The 22,103-nt window shown below is 34.5% G+C and overlaps 4 protein-coding genes across 5 annotated transcripts; all 4 read left to right on the top strand.

Moving 5' to 3' along the window:
- The first annotated feature begins 237 nt into the window (after window positions 1-237).
- LOC117103699 lies at window positions 238-717 on the top strand. Its single transcript, XM_033244305.1, has one exon. The coding sequence runs from the start codon at window positions 238-240 to the stop codon at window positions 715-717; it is 480 nt and encodes a 159-aa protein (XP_033100196.1).
- Window positions 718-1,404: 687 nt separating this feature from the next.
- On the top strand, window positions 1,405-2,724 carry LOC117103698. Its single transcript, XM_033244303.1, has one exon. The coding sequence runs from the start codon at window positions 1,405-1,407 to the stop codon at window positions 2,722-2,724; it is 1,320 nt and encodes a 439-aa protein (XP_033100194.1).
- A 117-nt stretch (window positions 2,725-2,841) lies between these two features.
- Window positions 2,842-4,761, top strand: LOC117103697. The gene has a single exon (XM_033244302.1). It carries the CDS (start codon window positions 2,842-2,844, stop codon window positions 4,759-4,761), a length of 1,920 nt encoding a protein of 639 aa, XP_033100193.1.
- Window positions 4,762-6,530: 1,769 nt separating this feature from the next.
- On the top strand, window positions 6,531-19,204 carry LOC117103666 (tripartite motif-containing protein 2-like). 2 transcript variants are annotated; one of them, XM_033244263.1, is made up of 2 exons: window positions 6,531-6,566; window positions 15,707-19,204. In XM_033244263.1, the coding sequence occupies exon 2, from the start codon at window positions 15,713-15,715 to the stop codon at window positions 17,876-17,878; it is 2,166 nt and encodes a 721-aa protein (XP_033100154.1). In that variant the 5' UTR covers window positions 6,531-6,566; window positions 15,707-15,712; the 3' UTR covers window positions 17,879-19,204. The 2 variants fall into 2 exon arrangements, 1 of the variants encoding a protein (XP_033100154.1); XR_004444633.1 differs by lacking the exon at window positions 15,707-19,204 and adding an exon at window positions 8,089-8,536 and having other exon boundaries at window positions 6,536-6,566.
- The last annotated feature ends 2,899 nt before the right edge of the window (window positions 19,205-22,103 follow it).

The following is a 22,103-nucleotide window of genomic DNA, read 5'->3' as shown; positions in this document are numbered from 1 at the left end:
AGCACGAATAGTGTAAGCACAACTAGTCAAGGTGGCTTAAATGAATTAAAATTAGCCCTAGAACTGCCGAAGGCAGAAGTTTTAGAATTTGATGGCAATCCAGTCAATTACTGGACGTTTATCACTAATTTCAAAACTAATGTTGCTGCTAAGCTGTCTAGTGACAGTACGAGATTGCAGTATTTACTGCAGCTTTGTAAGGGCAAGGCCCGAATTTGTATTGAGAGTTGTCCTCTTATGGATGACGGAGGTTACAATAAGGCATTAGATATTCTTAAGAAACAATTTGGGCAACCACATATCATATTAAATGCTCTTATGAATGAAATGCTTAAGAGAAAGCAAATTAATGTAGGGGATGGAGAGGCACTTTGGTCTCTTGTTAGTGCTATGAAAAAGTGTGATGTGACACTAAATCAGATTGGTTACACTAGCGATCTGAACAGTACGAATAATCTGTTAAAGATCCAGGCCTTGCTGCCTACAGTAATACAGAACAAATGGGCTAACAAAGCACATGAAATTTTGGAGGATAGAGAACCTACCTTTTCAGACATGTTAAAGTTTATCGAAAAGCAAGCTGAGGTATCTTGCAAAATGTTTGGTAGGCATGTTGGTAGAAATGATAAGAGACAAATTGAGAAACCTAAGGTTTATGCTAATGTTGTTAAAACATCCAAGAGTCCTTCATGTTTCATATGTAATGGTGAACATTGAGTGTTTGTTTGTAAACAATTTTTAGATATGTCGTATGATGACAAGTTGAAAAACGTAAAGGATAAACGACTTTGTTTTAAGTGTTTGTTTCCAGGCCATATTTCCTCCAAGTGTCGCAGAGATGTAGTGTGCAGGACCTGTAAATCACGTAAGCACAACGACCTATTACACCCACCTGAAGTTGTTACATCATGTGCAGCGATAAACAGTCGAAACGTCTACTTGATGACTCTGCCAGTAGAGATCGTAGCAGCTAATGGCCACAGAATCAGGACTAGGGCATTGTTAGACAATGGCTCAGACTCCAGTTTATGCACCGAATCGCTGAGGAGAAAACTTGGTGTTGTGGGAAGGAAGGTGAAGTACACAGCCTCGACCATAAATGGAGAGGAAGACAAGATTGGATACTCTTTCGACCTAAATGTTAGTAGTCCTGAAGAAACAAGTAGGATTTCAGTTAAGTTTCTTTCTGTAGATGTTGTACCAGACTGTAAAGATGCGTTCCCAACCAAAGAAGAACTGGAAACATGGGATCATCTGAGAGACTTACCTTTATGTCACAATCAAAACTCCAGTGTAGAGCTACTCATAGGTGCCGATACACCAGAGGCATCTTGGGTGCTCGAAGAAAGACGAGGCAAATCAAAGGAGCCATATGCAGTAAAGACTCCTCTAGGATAGTGTGCTATGGGCCCAGGAGTTGCAACTAAGAAGAAAATAACATCTAATCGAATCACATGCACCAATGAACAACTGATGGAACAACTTCAGCGAACTTGGTCTTTGGAAAATTCTAATACTGATATAGAAGAAGATTCTATAGAGGATAGGAGAGCTAGAAGTGTACTGGCGAAAACTACGAAACAACTGAGTTCCAAACACTACGAGATAGGGCTCCTATGGAAATATGATGACCATTCGTTACCTTGCAACAGGCCTATGGTGGAAAGCAGACTGGCTTCACTTAAACGCAAACTCAGTGGTGACAGGGATTTGAAGGAGAAATATGTCGAAACAGTTGAATCGTACATCTCCAATGGTTATGCTGAACCTGCTGAAGACAAACAAGGACAAGATGCTTGGTATTTGCCTCATCATCCCGTGATAAATCCACACAAAGCAGGAAATGTCAGAATAGTCTTTGACTGTGCTGCGAAATGGAGAGGGACGTCATTAAACGATAACCTGATTAAGGGTCCAGAAATGACCAGCAACTTAGTGCAGGTATTATTACGATTTCGACAGGAACGAATTGCCCTGGTTGCGGACGTTGAAAGTATGTTTCACCAAGTACAAGTCAGGCCAGAGGATAGAGATAACTTAAGGTTCTTATGGTGGAAGAACGGCGACATCAGCAAAGCCCCTAGCGATTACAGGATGACTGTTCACTTATTCGGAGCGACCTCATCTCCTTGCTGCGCTGGTTACGCGTTACGTCGCACCGCCGATGATCAAGAACTTAAAAACTTAGATGTAATTGGTAAGCGAGCAATTGATGTCATTCGTAATGGCTTTTACGTTGAAGACTGCCTTACTTCAGTCGGGACAACTGAAGAGGCTATAGAGTTGGCACATCGATTGCGAAACATCCTGCAAAATGGTGGTTTTCGTTTAACCAAATGGGTGAGTAGTGATCGTAGTGTTCTTGACTCAATTCCAGAAACTGAAAGAGCCCCATCTGTTCCTGTTAATTTAGATCACCTACCAACCGAGAGAACGTTGGGTGTTAGTTGGGATGCGGAGACAGATATGTTTAAGTTTGAGGTTGAGCTAAAGGAGAAGCCATGTACAAGAAGAGGTATTTTGTCTGTAACCAGTTCTATTTACGACCCCCTCGGATTTGCGGCTCCATTTGTCTTGTTCGCGAAGTCATTGTTACAGACTGTATGCAGGAGAAGCTCCGAGTGGGATGATCAGCTACAACCGCAGGAAATACAGGTATGGAATCAGTGGACCTCTTCTATCACTGACTTACATAAAGTTAAAGTTCCACGTTGGCTGAAGTAAGAGAATGCTGTTAACATTCAGTTACACATATTCTGCGATGCTTCGGAAAAGGGTTACGCCGCAGCAGCCTATGTTAGAACTATCTCAGACACCAATACTGTTAATGTTAGCTTTACCATGGGGAAAGCAAAGGTAACGCCATTGAAGAAAGTTTCAATTCCCAGATTAGAGCTGTTAGCTGCAGTTTTGGCAGTAAAATTAGACAGTATCGTTAGACGTGAGACCACTCCTCGGTTTAAGATCGCCGAGACCACCTTCTGGAGTGATTCCATGATTGTGTTGGGGTATATTACCAATGAGACGAAGAGATTTAAAACCTTCGTTGCAAACCGAGTCACGAAAATCAGAGAAGCTTCTAAACCACACCAATGGAGACATGTGAGGAGCGAAGATAATCCCGCAGACGAAGGGTCTAGAGGAACCCTACAGATGAGAAAATGGGTAACAGGTCCAGGCTTCTTGTTAGATTCCGAAGAAAGGTGGCCAAGAAACCCTATCTTAGATATGAACTTAGCTGGCGATCCAGAAGTTAAGCTGTCTGTCTTCACCCATACAACCAAGGAAAAACCCAAAAATGATGTTCTGGAAGCACTATCATCGAAAATTTCGACATGGACAAGACTACTCAGGGTGTATGCATGGGTGCTGCGTTTTGCTAAGAACCTACTTTCTGAGGCTAGGCGAGTTAAGAGTAGCAGTCTCTCTGTGAGTGGGATTAGAGCAAGTGAATCCAAAATCCTTAATTGGTTGCAGCGGACCGAACTGTCTAATTGGAAAACTAACAAGAGCCTCACCAAACTTAGTCCTGTTCTGATGACAGATTTATTAAGAGTAGGGGGAAGAGTAAATCAAGCCCAAGTTTCAGAAGAGAAGAAGCATCCAGTGATACTGCCAGCAAGAACGAACATCACCAAACTCATAATCCGACATCACCATGAGGCAGTGGGTCATAGCGGTTGGGCATCAACCCTCAACTCAATTAGAGAACGCCGCTGGTTGATCAATGGTCGTTCTGCTGTCAGAAGTGCAACTAGAAATAGTGTAGTTTGCAAAAAATATCAGGCAAAACCAGTTCAGCAGATTATGGCTGACTTACCAGCAGACCGAATTACCGATAATAAGCCGCCCTTCACGTTTGTAGGTATCGACTACTTCGGACCGATCGATGTAAAACAAGGGAGAAGTCGAGTTAAAAGGTACGGGTGTATCTTCACTTGTTTAGTTAGCAGAGCCGTACACCTGGAGCTTGCCAAAGGGCTTGATGCAGACTCGTTTATCAATGCGTTACGCAGATTTTTAGCTAGGAGAGGTCAGCCTGAGAGAATATATAGTGACAACGGTACGAACTTTCATGGTGGAGAGAGAGATTTAGCCGAAGCTATCAAGTCATTTAACAACAATCAGATTGAGACTTTCTGCCATACCAAGATGTTTGAGTGGCACTTCAATCCACCCAATGCAAGTCACTTTGGAGGTGCCTGGGAGAGATTAATAAAATCAGTCCGCAGAATTTTGTACGGTGTATTGAGGCAGCAAACAGTTTGTGAGGATGTTTTGTCCACTGTCTTGACTGAAGTTGAGTCGATTCTTAATTCCAGGCCACTAACAAGCATCTCACAAGATATAAGAGACGAACAACCTTTAACTCCTACCCATTTGTTACTGCTCAGACAGGGTCCTGACGCTCCTTTAGGTAATCGTGTAGACAAATCAGCATCCTATGGGAAGAAGAGATGGTTGCAGGTCCGGTACCTGGCTTCCTTATTTTGGACGTGTTGGCGTAAAGAGTATTTACCACTTCTACAGCAACGGAATAAATGGACTACACCAAAGGAAAACGTTAGGAAAGAAGATCTTGTACTCCTGGTAGATGAGACAACACCTAAGGGAAGATGGCCGATGGGCAAGGTTGTCCAGGTGTATAAAAGCAAAGACGGTCGTGTGCGAAGCGTGGATGTTAAGGTCAACAACAGTGTACTCAAGCGACAAGTTGTTAAAATTTGTATCGTGTATCGATCATCTATAGCTAATCTTTAGTGTAAAATTCCCTTAGAATTTTACAGGGGGGTGTGTAAAAAGGTCCCAAAACCTATTGTAGGGGGTGATATTGTTGAGGGCGATATATTCTAAGTCGTCATCGGTCACGTGATTAAGCTTTTTTAGATTAATTTTATTAGCGTGGGTCAGTGGAGTCCTGGTTATGTACAGGAGATGACGTGTATTTGCCGACCACTCATTTGAATTTTAGGTCATGTGAATTTTTGGTATGTTTTATATTTTCTTCATAGTTTATACTTTGTTATTATTAATAAGTACATTTTGATGATTAACTTGATTATCGTCGATTAGTTTCACTTTATTATGAGTATTAAAATTCAATTAATAGTGCTATATTTTCTAGAGTTACTGCTTGGAACGTTGTTAAAATTATATCGTTCTGTACAGTATTATGGCTTTCTAAATAGTTGATAATTTGATGAATCTACCATGAAGAAACAGTAAAATTGTTAAAGTACTCATTGTTTGTGATAATTTAGTTCTATTGTATGTTATTTCTTTGTTGTTTTATGATAAGTTTAAAGGTCTTACGTTGAGAGTAAACGTTACCGAGGCACGCAATTATAACATACCTAACGCCAATACAATGTCTATTATATGGTTATACATTATTTGGTCATAAATTTATTTACAGAGTTAAGATAATGTACATTGAGATATCCTGATGATTGCTAATCAGTTACATTGGATTGATGTTGCGCCATAGCTTTTGTAAGTTAAAATTGTATTTGGAGATAGAGAAGTTGACATTACTCTTATTCATGTTGTTTTATTTATGATGGTGTGATATATTCACATATAGAATCGTTTGTTTATTAAGACTAAGCTACTATGTTGATTGATAATGTTCTATCATTGTAGTAATGTTAATAATAGTTGATTGCTATATTCCATGCTGGTGTATTTATGATTCATATTATAGAATACAATATGAAATACTTCATAATGTGCATTAGTTCATTTTGGTATCCTTTTACATTATTATTTCTGATATGCATTTTTTATTCTTATTTTTATTACGGTCTTATTTTTATTATTATCTTTCTGTTTAGTCACCAGACAGTCGAACAGACAGTCAGAGAGACAAAGGAGTGTAATAAAGTTATTTACATGTTGATACGTACGCAGTTGTCGCTGGTGTTGGTTATTGTCTGAGTTGGGAACGTTGGCACCCTCAACCACGAAATAAGTTGATCCTGTGAGGTCGACTACAGCATGTTTAGTACTTATAATTTCTACAGTATGTTCCTAATAAAGTATTGCGTCAACGAATAGTGAAGCTATAAATGTCATGGCCTTTCATAATTGGCTCTGATGAACAGCGAGGGTAAACTGTGTTGTTTCAGTGTTTGGGATTTCCCAAAGCTTTGTGCAGGGGCTGGTTTCCTGAGGCCTCTGAACTTTTATACGCCGTAGTCCCTATTCATGTTATTTTGACATAATCTGGTGTGAAGATGTGTTAATAATTTAATATGACTATAAATATTAACTTATAGGCTATTCCATTTTACAAAAAGGGTACATGAGAGATGAAGTATAGCATTATGGTTAATGTTTACTACTAAAATATTATTTCTCACATTAAAAATTTCATTAACATAAAAAAAAAATTTGAACCTAATTTGTTTGGATAAACAGTAAGTTGTAGTTCATCAAGTGACATTGTAGCCCAACCTATGACAGAATTACATGACTAAGAATGGGAAAAACCAACTGTAATTGGTGAGGTAAACAAGCTCATTATTGCAGCAGCATTGTAAGCACTTAAACACAGGAATTTAAAGGTAATAAGCATTTAATTAAACATTTTAATATAGAATCTATAATTTAGATATTTTCAAGAGGTCTATTGTAGTATCACAATAGTAGTGGAGATTCTATACTTTTGTAGGGGGAAATCACTTTGAATTGGCCCACTAAGGCTGGCGGCCGCATAGGGCCCCAGTTAAGACGATATGCTGGCAAAGCCCCAGAGTTGGGGCCAGGGCACAAGCCCACAGCGCTTGCGCATTCTAGCGTCTTTTATGACCAATTTACAGATTTCTGATGAGGAAATTACACAAAATAATGCTGTACAAATTTTGAAAAAATTACATTTCAAATGGATTGTCAACCCAAGAATTGATTATTAATAATGAGACTCCCTAGCCCTGGAGACAACATTGGAGACTATTAACAGGAGTGCTTGAATGTTGATCAATATAGCGGCCTGTTATTTGTCAGTATATCGGCTCAATGTAAGTTTTAAACTCATTCTGGCAGATATAACGTGGATTGTGGATCTCTCACAAATATTTTTAAAGTGAAATATGAATACTGTATGTTTCTGTGAATTACACATTTTTTTTATAAGAACCAGTAAAATTTTGCCCAGGCTCAGTGTTCTTATTGTTTGGCCGATTTCAGACTCAAAACTGTTTTTATTTCTACGCAATTTTTAAACTCAGAACATTATTATTGTACAGCAGTACGATATTATGAATAAATTTCGGAATGAACTCATATGATTTCTAAATCTAGTTTTTAACTGATTTTCAGTTAAGCCTATGTATCTCTCGTGCTTGTTACTGTCCTCTCTTGTTACAGTTGCTTGGTATACTATGCCTTCGGTTAAACACTTGCCGGCAAGTTCATACATAGACTACAAGTACATGATATAGTCACTCGTTTAGACCTAGCCTAGGCTAGACCTCGGCTATGCCTACTATATTATTTAAATATACAATTTTAATTGATAAGATTAATTTTACATGATATAGTAATTCATACCTAAAATATACATTAAGTTTAAATATAAATACTGTATAATGACATAACAAATAAATAACAATAATTTAAACGTGTACATAGTATCTATCACTACTACAATAATAAGATTAATATTTTTAAATCTTATAATCAATTTTATATAGCCGGAGTTAGTTTCGATCTGGGCAAAACCTTTGCTATAGGTACACTTTCTCCATCAAAAGGCTTCTTCTATGAATGGAATGACCTGTTCGAAGCACAAACTCCTGTAGACCAAACCCAGTACCGTTATGATTTTTAATCGTACGGGAAATCCACTCACAAAGAATACTATAGCCAGGAGTGCAGACATTACTTGTGCTCTTCTTGTTACAGACAATCATAAAATATTACCAATTGTGGCAAATCACAATTAAGCTATATAGAGTGGAGGATGTGCGCTCAATGACTCCTCAGAACTTCACTTTATTAAATCCTCCACTGTGTTTATGTCACTCTAAACCTTTAGATTTGTATTGTCAAGATAAACTCCAATATGCATTTATTGCACATTTATAGAACACAAGGGGTGGAGAAGGAAGCACAAACCAATCAGCATATCAGATGCATTCCAAACATTTAAAGAAACTTCTGTAATATTGGAGGAAGCTGCCCATGACTACAAAAACAAGATACAAGAAGGCCTTAAAGCAGTTATTCAAACTGCTACAATGTTAAAAGCAAGTATAGAGATACAAGTTTGCAAGATATTGACAGTACTGTACAGGAAATTATTAAAACAATCATGAATAAAGGAAATGAAATGAAATATTATGTAGAGATAATCTACAAAAGGAAAAAGCAAGCAAATGATGTACAAATGGACGAATTGAAAACAATTATATCTGAAGTAAACACAAAATTGAGTTTTCTTAAGCAATTATTAAAGAGTGACACAATGTCAAGTAATTGAATTGCCAAAATAATTAAAGCAGATAGATGTATTATTGATAAAAAAAAAAACCAACTGGAGGCAACATGGACACATCCTACAGGAGAAATCAACAACACTCAAGTCAATGAAGATGACAATGTTGTGACAGAAAAATGCACAAGTCTAGGTGTTGCAGACTAGATGTGAGTGTTGATGATGAACCAATCAAGCAGTCACCAACGATAATCAATGTAGAATAAGAAGGAGTAGTAAATACCATTATTGGGTCTGTGCATGACGCTGACTCCAGAGCCTCACTGCTGTTCTTGCTCTTACCACAACTTTAAAAGCATCCAGTGTCGCCAGTTTTGAACATACGTGCAGGAAATTTTGTACACATAAACTAGAGGTGATTTGCAACAAACGTTCATCGCCCCTTTTTTATGTTGGATCCAGGGTTCCTCCTACACTCACAAAAATACAGCGGTTTCCACAAGGACTGTACATTACTGCCATTACCACTAATAGGGCTCGTCGCATGTATGGTGCAGTCGTTTATAGATGTGTTCTAAAGAACTTAAGTTTGTGAGTTTGAATCGCATCTTGGTATTCAATTTTAATTTTACAAATGTTGTGGTATATTGTTGTTCATGAGACTCAATTAGCAGAAAAAATAAATAAATAAATGTTCTGTATCTACTCAAATGTTCATTTTGTGCACCTTAGTCTAACATTGTGAAAATGACAGTTTAATGTTATATAAGGAAATGAAATTTTATAAAAATCGTAAATTTTCAATTGCTATAAATTTTCATTTTGATGGTCAATTTTCACGAATCAAATTGTAGTTTATAGAAGCATTTAACAAGCTTGTGTTCAAAAGAAATCAGATGTAACAGACATTTCAAAGTACCCAAAATTATAATAAACACCATAAAACATATGGCACGCATAGACTAATAACAACTAGTATCGGATTGTCGATGCCACAGTAAAGATCAAATGACTATTCGCACACGATATGTTCAAGAGCGGAAATGGGCGTCCTTTTGTTGAATTGCCTTGCTGTGGCCTAGTTAAGTGTGAAAATGATTGCCTAATGGTTGCACCTCAAACAAATGCAGGCACTAACAAATAACTGAATAAACCAGAGCCTTGCAGGCGTCAACTTTCCTATGCATGATACATGACTTAAAAATTATATATAGGCCCTACAGTATTTCAGTGTATGCTATTATTTGTTTCTAGCCGTACTTATTGTGTAATGGAGTGTATCTGGTGGTATTTGAATCTGTTTAACCATGAAGCCTCCATGGTCTAATGGTTATGACGCTCGCCTTGACAGCGAGAGGTCGCAGGTTCGAGTCCCGCCGGAGGCATTTTATTACACAATTTCTTTATTCATTTATTTACAGGACTACATTCGTTGCGAGCTATGCTACACGATGTATTATTGTCCTTTATTCGAACACCGTATTTACCTTTCTTTGATGATTTATGTATATAATTTAACAGTGTTAACGGCTACCTTGATTTATATACGTGTTAAATCTAAAAATATCTCATCAATGAAACTTTGTAAACATAGAAATTATGATATGCCTTTCCTGAGAACTGAACGTTTTAAAAATAGCCCCATCCCATATCTTATGAAATTAATTGAAGATGGTTTGGGTTCACTTTTTGTATTGTCTTTAAAATAGCCCCATCACTTATCAAATGGAATTAATTGAAAAATTCAAATTGTACAATTTTAACGTAGTGAACTTTTGAACCGATGGTTTGGGTTTGCTTTTGTATTGTTTTAATGTGATGTTTTTGCTTTTTCTCGTTCTTGTTTTCCTTTTGTACAAAATACGCCAAGTTAGCTTTTTGCTACTAATGTATTTTTTATGAAGGAGATTTTTGAATAAGATACCGATTATATATATGAATGATGGTCAGTTCCGTTATGCTATTATAACTGAATGTAATGTTTTTTTCGCACCATATTCCTAGGTTGAGGTAAAGAAGACCACACATTTTAAGGGGGCTTGCGTAATTTCAACATCAAGTTAAAATATAGTTTGCATTTCAATGTAGAGTCAACGTTGAAAATGTCTTACGTTTTTCAACCAAACTCCTATTGTGTATTTAAAAGTTTTTTCAACGTTAAATACACGTTGCAAATATGTTGAGATTTTAAAGTTACAGTATCAACATAAGTTCAATGTTTTTTCAATGTGAAGTTAAAATATAGTTTTTTATATAACTTTATTTCAACATTGAATTCACTTTGAAATCTGGTTGAGATTTTAACATAACAATTACAATGTTTATTTAACATTTTTCCAACGTTAACTCTAAACATAATTTTTATTTCAATGTAGAATCAACATTGAAAATGTGTTGTGTATTTTTTTAAATGTATCCACTACATGCTTAACGTTATTTCAACATTAAATAAATGTTGAAAAATGGTTTAGATATTGAAAATACATTAACAACATTAGTTCAACATCTTTTTAATGGTTAAAATATAGTTTGTATTTTAACAATCAATGTTTAAACTATGTTATGTTTTTCTGCCAAAAAACCATAGTTTATTCAAAGTTTTTTCTACGTTAAAAATATGTTGAGATTTTAATGTTATAGTAACAACGTAAGTTCAACATTTTTACAACATCAAGTTAAATTATAGCTTGCATTTTAATGTGGAATCAATGTTGAAAAAGTGATATGTTTTTCAACCACAATCCTATTGTTTATTGAACATTTTTTTAATGTTAAATAAACATTGCAAATATGTTGAGATTTTAAAGTTACAGTATCAACATAAGTTAAATGTTTTTTCAGTGTCATGTTAAAATATATATTATTTACTCAACTTTAATTCAACACTGAATTCACTATGAAATCTGGTTGAAATTTTAACATAACAATACAATGTTAAGTCTAAATATAATTGTTATTTCAATGTAGAATCAACGTTGAAAATGTGTTGGTTTTTTTAACAATATATCCATTAACTTAAAGTTATTTCAACAATAACATTGAAAACTGGTTTGGATATTAAAATTACAGTAACAACATTAGTTCAACATCTTTTCAATGTAATGTTAAAATATAGTTTGTATTTTAATGTATAATCAACGTTTTTTCAATTAAAACCTTGTTTATTCAACATTATTTAACGTTAAATAAACGTTGGAAATATGTTGAGATAGGCTAAATTTACAGTAACTATATTAAGTCCAAAATCTTTTCAACGTCAACGTAAAATTGCATTTCAATGTAGAATCAACGTTAAAAATGTGTTATGTTTTTCAACCAAAGACCTATTGTTTATTTAACGTTTTCTCAACGTTAAACAAATGTTGAAAATATATAGTTTTTTGCTCAACTTTATTTTAACATTAAATTCACTTTGATATCTGGTTGACATTTTAATATAACTATTGCATTGTTTATTCAACATTTTTCCAACGCTAAATTTAAATATAGGCCTAGCCTTTATTTCAATGTTAATCATCGTTGAAAACGTGTTGTGTTTCTACAAAGCACCCATTATTTACTCACCGTTGTTTCAACAATAAATAAATGTTGAAAACTGGTTGAGATAATAAAATTTCAGTAACAACATTAGTTCAACATCTTTTCAATGTCAAGTTACAATATATATATATATATATATATTTTTTTTAAACGTATAAGCAACATTTGAAATAAGTTGTGTTTTCAACCCGGAGTTTAAGATTTTACCAAATTTTATTTCAACAATAAATTCATTTTGAAATCGGGTTGCGATTTTAACATAACAATTGCAATATAGGCCTATATTTATTCAATATTTTTCCAACGTTAACTTTAAATATAGTTTTTATTTCAATGTAGAATCAACATTGAAAATCTGTTATGTGTTTCTACAAAGTAGGCCTACCCATTATTTACTCAACATTATTTCAACAATAAAAACGTTGAAAACTGGTTGAGATATTAAAATCGCAGAATAACATAAATTTCAACATCTTTTCAATGTCAAATTAAAATGTAGTTTGTATTTTAACGTATAATCAACATTTAGAATGGTTTTTTTTTCAACCAAGTTTAAATTTCTTTAACTCAACCTCAACTTGGTATGAAATTTCATAGAAATAATTGTACAAGATTTATTAAAGTTTACCTCCATGGTGGGGTATAAAAAAACTCATAGGCTTATTATGAGAGCATATTATGATCTTTAATCATTATGGTAATTACATTGGTTCTCTGTCCTTGAAAGTGTGGCAAGTAATGGGCTATTCGGATTAGGTCATTAGGTACAGACCAATCAGAAACAAATGCTCATTTTTTGAAGTATCAGTTGCTGTAAAGCTGTCTTCATACAAAGTTTACATACTAAAGAATTTCAGCATTATCAAATACAGTAAATGGTAGGAACTTTATATTTGTATGCTATATTATAGGGTGTATCTAAACTAGCCCAATATCGTAACTGTATAGGCTTGCTTTATATATATTATGTGGTTATCTTTTGTTCTAGCTAAGATACGCCAGCCAGTCCTCTGGCCCTAGCTAGTAGAAGAGACTAGGCCTAGACTAGAGTACTGTAGGGTAGTGTAAAGAATTAGTTGGCATAATTTTACTTGTTCGGGCTACACTGCAAGTTGGATGTGTGGGCTAAGTTTAAATTATTAGCGGTAATTTTTAATCGCCTAGGCCTACACCTTTCTTTGCAAAATGGCCACGTCCTGTGTTGAAATGCTATAATAGGTCTATATTAAACTAAATATAATGTTAAAATGTGGTTGCATGGACAAAGCGCAAAAATAAAACAGCTAGGCCTATTATGTGTGTTTAATAATTCATCTCATATCATGGGCCTACATACTGCCAGTGGTATAATAGCCACATCACTGTCATGTCATCAGTAGTCATTTTTTTTTTAAGATGTTAATAATGTAAATTTTTATATTTTCTTTCAATAAAGAGAAAAATTAACAATAGGCCTATATCTTTTGATAACATTTGAGGCTATGGTTAGGCCTAGTGTAATGAATAATAGAAATATAAAAATAGATATGGGATAATTTTAGTTGTGTGCATAGGCCTAACTATAAATAATATGGTATTTCTTTCAGGTTTTCAATCCATTGACAGGAAGCCATGTTTGTTGCAATATATTGTTTGTGGTAGACACCGTGAAAACACCGACTATTGAGTGTATTTATTTGTCTCTTGGTACAAAACTGATGGAAGAGCAGCCATGATGAAGCAGTAAAGGTATATAATTTTTATTGTTAAATTTTGCAAGAATATACTGCACCTTTGCTAATACCACTATCCCACAGCAATAAGTGACTACACTACTGTGTCACAGTAATAACCATTTGTTTCTTGATTAAAGTCTTGGGTACCTAAGAAGTCATACAAACAGTAAACACATTTGTCTTAATCGTCGTTTTACGATTATTATAGTCGTACAAAGGCGATTATTAAGTTTACATTAATTGGGGACAGTCAAATCGTAAATATTATCTTAAAATGCTTAATATTCTTCAACGATAAATGGCACCTAACTTCGTAGTATGATGCTGTCTGAGTTGCCCTTAAAGAAAAATATATTTAAATCTTTGAAAAAAAAAACACATTCTATTATTGAAAGATGTGCCTTAACGTTTTTTTCAAACTTACTTTTGTTCTCCATCCACACATGTTGTTTGGTGTTGTTCCTAATTATATAGCAAAATATTAAATTGTTTTAGTTTAAGCCCATTATTGACCTAGGCAGTTAATGTACTCTATTACACAACATTCAATTTAATAAATTTGCATATCAAAAGTAATAAAACTGAATGAATATATGTTTCAGGTTAAGTGCCACTCTCTGTAGAGAAATCTCTAACTGTCCATGTTTGCAGTACTGTAGTTCATAGTGAATATTTTTCAGTATTTGCATCATTATTAGTAATGCTTGCAGTATATCAATGTAGATTGCTCTGGAAAGAACAGTTGTTTCAACTATCTACATGATATTCAAGTACAGTATTTACATTTTTAAAATTTACCATATAATTATACCATACAAACTTTAAAATAATATTTCAGTCTTCTTTGTTTCAAATATTTTTGTTTTGTTTTTATCTTTCACAAAGGTTCTTGGATACCTTGCTTCAATACCTCTGGTCGGACAAGAAAAGACTTGGCTATGGAGTAGAGCTTCAAATAATTTATCACCAAGAATGTTACTGATTTAAACCGAATCCTTTAACGCAAAAGGTTCTTAATTAAGCTAAGTGTGCAATAGTAGCTGTTGTTATATTACAAAAACTCTGATTAAAACATGCCTGTATGCATAACATTTTATGTTTTTTGCAAGTTTCAATTAAAGAAAAATGGTCAAGTATATTTTGAACTCAGTGTATTTTGTAAGTTTAAAGGATTAAACATTGACATTGACTCAACATTGAACATTTTACATTGAATTAACATTGAACATACTACTTTGAATCGACGTTGAAATTTACGTTGATGAAAACTTTCATTTACAACCAAAATTCAACGTTGATTCAACATTGATCGTTTGACGTTATTTTAACGTTAAATAATTGATGTTGAAACAGCTTTAGACATTTTACGTTAAATCAACGTTGAAATTTACGTTGATGAAAACTTTCATATTCAACTAAAACTCAACGCTGATTCAACATTAATCATTTGACGTTGTTTTAACGTTAAACATTGACGTTGAAACAATTTTAGGCATTTGATGTTGAATCAACGTTGAAATTTACGTTGATGAAAACTTTCATATACAACCAAAGTTCAATGTTAATTCAACATTGGTCATTTGACGTTGTTCCAACGTTGAAAAATTAGCATTGAAAGAACCTTAGACATTTTACGTTGAATCAACGTTGAGATTTACGTTGATGCAAACTTTCATATACAACAAAAATTAAACGTAGATTCAATGTTTGCATATTACGTTGAATCAACGTTATTTCAACCAAGTTGTGCCCACTGGGCTGCTACTGAGGGACCACACAGAGCCCAGTGAAATTATATTAATTTAAATTATTAATCATTTACAGGGTCACCAAGATGGCGACAAGTTAATAAGTTTTTGGAAGATATTGATTAGAAAGTCCTAACTTTATTAATTCTACTCCCACAGTTATCCAAACATTACATAATGCTGAGTAAAACTAGGAGCTCTACGGTATATTAACAAAAAGCCCCAGTAATATTATATTAACCATTTAAATTATTACTAATTTACAGAATTATATGAAGATGGCTACAAGTAAATTTAGTCAGTTTCTGGAAGATATTGACGAGAAAGTCTTAGAGTGTGCCATATGCTTGAAGAGACTCCAGAATCCAAAATCTCTCAACTGCCTGCATAGTTTTTGCTTGGCCTGTCTGGAAGACTGGGTTAAGAAGAAGGGTAAGCTGACTTGTCCAACTTGCACAAAATCATTTCCCATTCCAGAAGGCGGGCTTCAGAAACTTCCACCAAACACATTTCTGAATAACTTGTTAGAAACCCTTCAACAATATGATAAACCTGCTTGTGATCACATCACAAAATGTGTTTGTGGAAAAGCAGAAGAATACTACTGCCAGGATTGCAGACATTACTTATGCTCTTCTTGTAGAGATTATCATAAACTGATGCCAATTTCGGCAAATCACAAGCTTCATACAGTGGAGGATGTGCGCTCAATGACGCCACAAGACTTTGCTTTGTTAAATCCTCCACTGTGTTCACTTCACTCTAAACCTTTGGAGTTGTACTGCCAAGATTGTAAAACTCCAATATGCATTCATTGCACATTTATGAACCACAAAGTGTGGGAAGGGAAGCACAAAACAATCAGCGTATCAGATGCATTCCAAACATTTAAAGAAACTTCATCAACATTAGAAAAAGCTGCCCAATGCTGCAAAGATAAGTTAGAAGAAGGCCTTGAAGCAGTTATTCAAACATCTACAAAATTAGACGAAAGTAGAAAGACAAGTTTGCAAGATATTGACAGGCTTGTGCAGGAAATGATTAAAACAATCATGAATAAAGGAGACGAAATGAAAAAAAATGTAGAGATAATCTACAAACTGAAAAAGCAAGTAAATGATGTACAAATGGATGAATTTAAAACAATAATATGTGAAGTAAATACAAAATTAAGTTTTCTTAAACAGTTGTTAAAGAGTGATGAAGCAACAGCGATGCAATCAAGTGAAACATTAATTAAAGTACTGGAGGACAGAGTCAATGAAATGCCCAAAACAGAGCCAAATGATAATGGACAAATTTTATTTTTTGCAAATAAACACCACATTGCTTCTTTGCAGCAATGTGAGATAGGAAATGTAACACAATCAACAATAGATGGTCTTACATTAAAGGGAGTGGAATCTGTGACACAAGGTCAAGAAATTCTTGCCAAAATAATTAAAGCAGATAGATGTAATGTATTAGCAAATCAATTGATGACAACGTGGACACATCCTACAGGAGAAACAAACATCTCTCAAGTTGACGAAGATGACAATGTAGATTATGTTGTGACAGGAAAATGTAACAGTCCAGGTGTTTGTAGACTTGATGTGAGTGTTGATGGCAAACCGATCAAGCAGTCACCAATGATAATCAAAGTAGAACCAGAAGGATTATTTAATACCATTAAATTATTCAAAGACAAGAATAATGAATACAGAAGCCTAGTAAAATATGAAGAGTGCTTGTTGGTTTCATGTCGGACTAATGAAATGCTCAAATATATGCAATCAGGAGAATATATTGGTAAGGTTACACTACCACAAGATGTAAAAATATTTAAAATGTGCAAAATGAAGAATGGTAACATAGCAGTCAGTGACGAAGGCAATGGATGCATCACAATAGTTAAGATGAATGGTGAGGTGATCAAATCGATTGGTCAGAAAATATTGAAGGATCCAGCTGGGATCCATGTGGATGAGGCATCAAATGCTGTGTATGTAGCTGATTGGGAAAATGACTGTGTGTATATATTTGATATTGATAGTGGCCAGCTGATCAGAAAGTTAGAGTCACCAAACAATAAAATAGGAGTCATTGATGTTTCCCTTACAAATCAAGGAAATATTCTTGCATTAGAAAGAAAAAGCAACTCTTGTGACAATGGATTATTACAATTTGATAATGAAGGAAGGTTGATGAAAGTGCTTGTCAAAGGTGACGAGCATGAGGCATGGGGTTTTGAAGAGGTATTAGTTGATGAGGATCACAATATCATTTTAGCAAGTTATGGAAAAATACAGCTTTTCAGTAGTGATGGAAATTTTATCAAAAGAATTGATAAACCAGCAGACAGAATCAAATATCCAAACGGATTATGCTTAATTTCGCAACATCCACAGAGAATTGCGGTGATAAATAATGACACTATAAATTTATATAATTACTGAGGTGTATTCAGTATTGGGTCCAGGAATTTTAAATATGGGGCCCAGGGAGGGACTTTGGATGGAGGGTATATACAACCTTAGTCCCACCATGGTTAAGAGGGGAGGTATACAAAAATATGATTATGGCATCCTGAGTCTTTTATCCCCATTTTTTTAATCTCAAAAAGTTTAGGGAGCAGGGCCTGCGGGGTATGATATGTCGCACCATGGTTGTATGACTTTGACTGACGGATCTGTTTCCTTTATTATATACGGTAGCGTACTTAATTCCTAGGAATCTGTAGCAAATCTTATGGGGAAGAGGCTGATGTAGGGAGAAGAGAAAGGATGTGGTAAGAATGTGAGGGGAACCTATAAGTTTTAAACTACTGGAGCATCACTATTTGCTCAACAAGTTTTTTAGTATGGCAAAGGTACCTATAAAGGGAAGATGCCAGATGGGACCACACATTTGAAAGGGGAGTGGGGGCTTCCTATACTACTGAGAGGGATGATTTTTTTTCTCTATGGTAACACATTGTATTGTAATGGAACAAGGTCTGTGTTGTCATGGAGGGGTGTTATTCAGTAACTATGTCCAGTAAGCCTATATTTTGTGTTCAGGACATTATATTTTTTTTTCATAAGGTATTCATCTCTATTTTGTAATGCCATATGGACATGGTTTAGAAATAACTTTTATTAAGCTTTCAAACTATGGCCAGATTCATTCTAAAGGCACCACGAAGCAGTGCTTGTGCCACACTGTATGGTGACCTTGGATGGCCAAAAATTGAACTTATTCAAAATATTCATAGAATTAACTTTATTGATAGAATATTGAAAATGGGAGATAATCGTTGGCCTAAAAAATGCTATTAAAAATATTGTAAGCTTTTCAGACAATCTAAATACCATTGCTTTTAAAATCAAAGGTTGTATTAAAACAATCTAGAAAAAATGTATACTGATAATATTTTTACACAATAATGTCAACATTGCAAACAGATATTTCACCAAACACCTTTCTGAACAATATGATAAACCCGCTAGAGATCACATCACAAAATGTGTTTGTAGAAAAGCAGAGAATACTACTGCCAGGATTTCCAACATTACTTGTGCTCTTCTTGTAGAGATTATCATAAAGTGATGCCAGTGTTGGCAAATCACAAGCTACATACGGTGGAGAATTTGCGCAAAATGGCCTCAAAGCTGTTATTGGCAATGATACAAAATTTGAAAAAAATGATGGAGCGTGGGTCTATACCACCTCAGCCCCATCATGGTTGGGGCTGAGGTAAGAAATTTGTTGATTTTGGCACCTGTAGATGGCTGGAATAATTTTCTTTTTTTACTTTTCGAAAACAATTATTTCTTTTCTCCATGATTTTATTTAATGAAAATAATGTTGTACTACTGTAGGTCTATGTTATTCATTAAATATGTACAGTATGCCTATATCATGGGCTTGAGATTTTATATTATTTCTTTTCTATAATGCCACATGGACATCGTTCAGAAATAAAAGTTTAATTTTAAACACAGTTACTGAATAACATAGGCCTAGTACAACATTATTTGCATGTCACATTAAAATACAATAATGGAAAAAAGAAATAATTTTTTTCGAAAAGTCAAAAAAGAAATTAAATTTTCACAATTTAATTTTAAATATTTCTTTCACATTAGACAGAAGCAACTTGCCTAGCATAGGATGGAATGATGCTTTGTATATGGTATGTCTATGCGGTTTATTGAGTGGGGCTGTTTTTGGTCATTAGGAACACTCTGCAATGCCAGGGTTCAAACCTACACCTGTTACTTAGTATCCTGGTATGGGAAGGCAAGCATCTTAACTATCAAGCTATTCAGCTCAACCTAATACTTAACTTTATAAAATTGCAGTACTTTAAATACAGATGCTAATAGAATTTAAATAGTATAATAAAATTATACTCGCATGAAATAATAATACCAGTAAAATTACAGTAGTAAAATTACAGTAAAATAGGTTTAGGTAATGTTATAGTCTTACAAAAAATATAATATAGGTTTACATTAACATTAGTAGAATTTATAGTAGACTATATTTGTACTACGCACAGTTGTTTTAAATGACCAAAATATAATTATGATCATTTAAGAATTTTGCTGCATCTATTTAATTCATTTTGTAAGTTGTGAGTTCCTATACAAAGTTGATCAATAAATACAATAAGCAACAATATACTGTCATGGTTTTTCTTAAATTGCCTTTCATAAACCGTTTCATACAGTAGCTGGATATGCAGGGTCAGTCTCTGAACATTTATTATTATAATTAATAATAATAATAATAATAATAATAATAATAATATTAATAATAATAATAATAGTGATAATAATAAGAGTAATTATAAAAAGGATGATGATGATGATTAATTTATTTATTTATTACAAATTTGTCACAAATAAAATATAAATAGAGCTGGAATGTGACTCAACCACTGGATTATGATGATGACGATGATGATAATAATGATGATAATAATTAAGATTACCATAACGAGGATAGGAGGATGATCGTAATGATAATAAAATAATAATAATAATAATAATAATAATAATGTGATAATAATAATAATATGCTGAGGCCTAATAAAAAAAAGGATTAGTTTATCAAATTTATCTAAGGCTACATGGAAAAGTGATAATAGTTAATCGAGAGGCTCTTTATTCTATTTTGCTAAAGCCAATTATCACCCTGTGTTGTTTGCTGGTGCATTGATATTCAAAGTAAAATACATGATTCAGATATTGAACAATATCTACTAACTACTTACTACAAAAATATATAATTCCCAAAAATACTTATAGAAGACATGCGGGCACTGGAGTGAAAAACTAATAATTATTATATTGGGCCTAAATGATGATTATAATGATGATATACTATGGTTATGGTGATGATGATAATAATAATAAAAAAATAATAATATAAGTTTACTTAGCACAAATCAGCACAAGCTAGCACTAACAACCACACACACACACACCCTCATATATACTACAGACAGCAAGGCCTTAAAATATATTGAGCTCAGTTATGTTGGAAATAGAGCCTAATAAAATAATGGAGAGGGGACGAGGACAAGGATGTTTTCTGATCAAGGCATTGAAAAATATTTATTTTTTATAAAGTAGTAGAATTTATGTATTAAGGTAACAAGGCAAGCAAGGTATGCAGTGCATACCCTGGCTCAAAAAAAAAAAAAAAATAGTAGCACAGTTTTTCCACTTTATTTAACATTTCTTTGTCAAAATCTTCTATATAAACCTTAATTTTTCAAGTGGATTGCTACAGTTCATTGGTAAAGCAAAGTTTTCCAATATTTGGCCTACTTTGGTATCTAGGATAAGTCACAGTCGGACCTATTACATCGTACTCTCAGCTGATTAGAATTTCTGCATGGCTGGTTTTCAATATCAGCCAATCACGTATTCAGTGAGTCGGAGCATTCTACAACGCTTAAATTTACTATTGTGAAAACCGTGTGGTGGCGTCAGAATAGCCAATTTAACACTGGAATGGAAGCGGTGCTTCAAAGAGTATGTGCGCATGCTTCTTCTCACAAATCTGGACCTCCACTGAGAAGATACTACAACCACACAGATATTAAAAATAACATGCATTTTATTTTACTGTAAAACGCAATCTGATTCTGTATAGTAGTAGGCTTACAAACTTTTCCTACTAGCAGGCCAAAGCATCAGTGGCGTAGGGGGTCTTGAAATGGAACAAGCTTGGCGATGGGAAATTAAAGTTGGCAGTGGCGGCTCTAGGATATATTTTCTAGGGGGCTAAGTTGTCTGACAAAGGGGACTTGAGCTTGTAGGCTCGAGCTGGGAGAAGGGGTTGGGAGGGGGTTCCCCCTTCCAGATGAGATTGTTTTTAAAGAATATCAACCTCTAGATGGCTGAAAATGGCACTATCAGACTGTGACAGACATGTGTTGGCTTGTTGTGGGCCAATTTTTATATGTTTTATGGTCTGACTGCCCGACGAGCTATGTCCGGGGGGGGCACTTAAGCCCCCCCGCCACCCCGCTGGCGCCGCCACTGAAAGTGGGGGATCGCTGATTAGAAAAGGTGGATAACTCACAAAATAAGGTGATTTGAGGTGATTTTTAACTACTTAAACATGATTTCTAGGCGGGGGGTGTAACTGGGAAATGGCGAGTATTGTTACTGTCTCTTATACACA

This window comes from Anneissia japonica, unplaced genomic scaffold (genome assembly GCF_011630105.1).
Source record: "Anneissia japonica isolate Jap-2015-1 unplaced genomic scaffold, ASM1163010v1 scaffold288058_len748972_cov163, whole genome shotgun sequence".
Classification (NCBI taxonomy): Eukaryota; Metazoa; Echinodermata; class Crinoidea; order Comatulida; family Comatulidae; genus Anneissia; species Anneissia japonica.
Note: the sequence above shows the minus strand (reverse complement) of the source record. Positions and strands in the feature narration are given on the sequence as shown.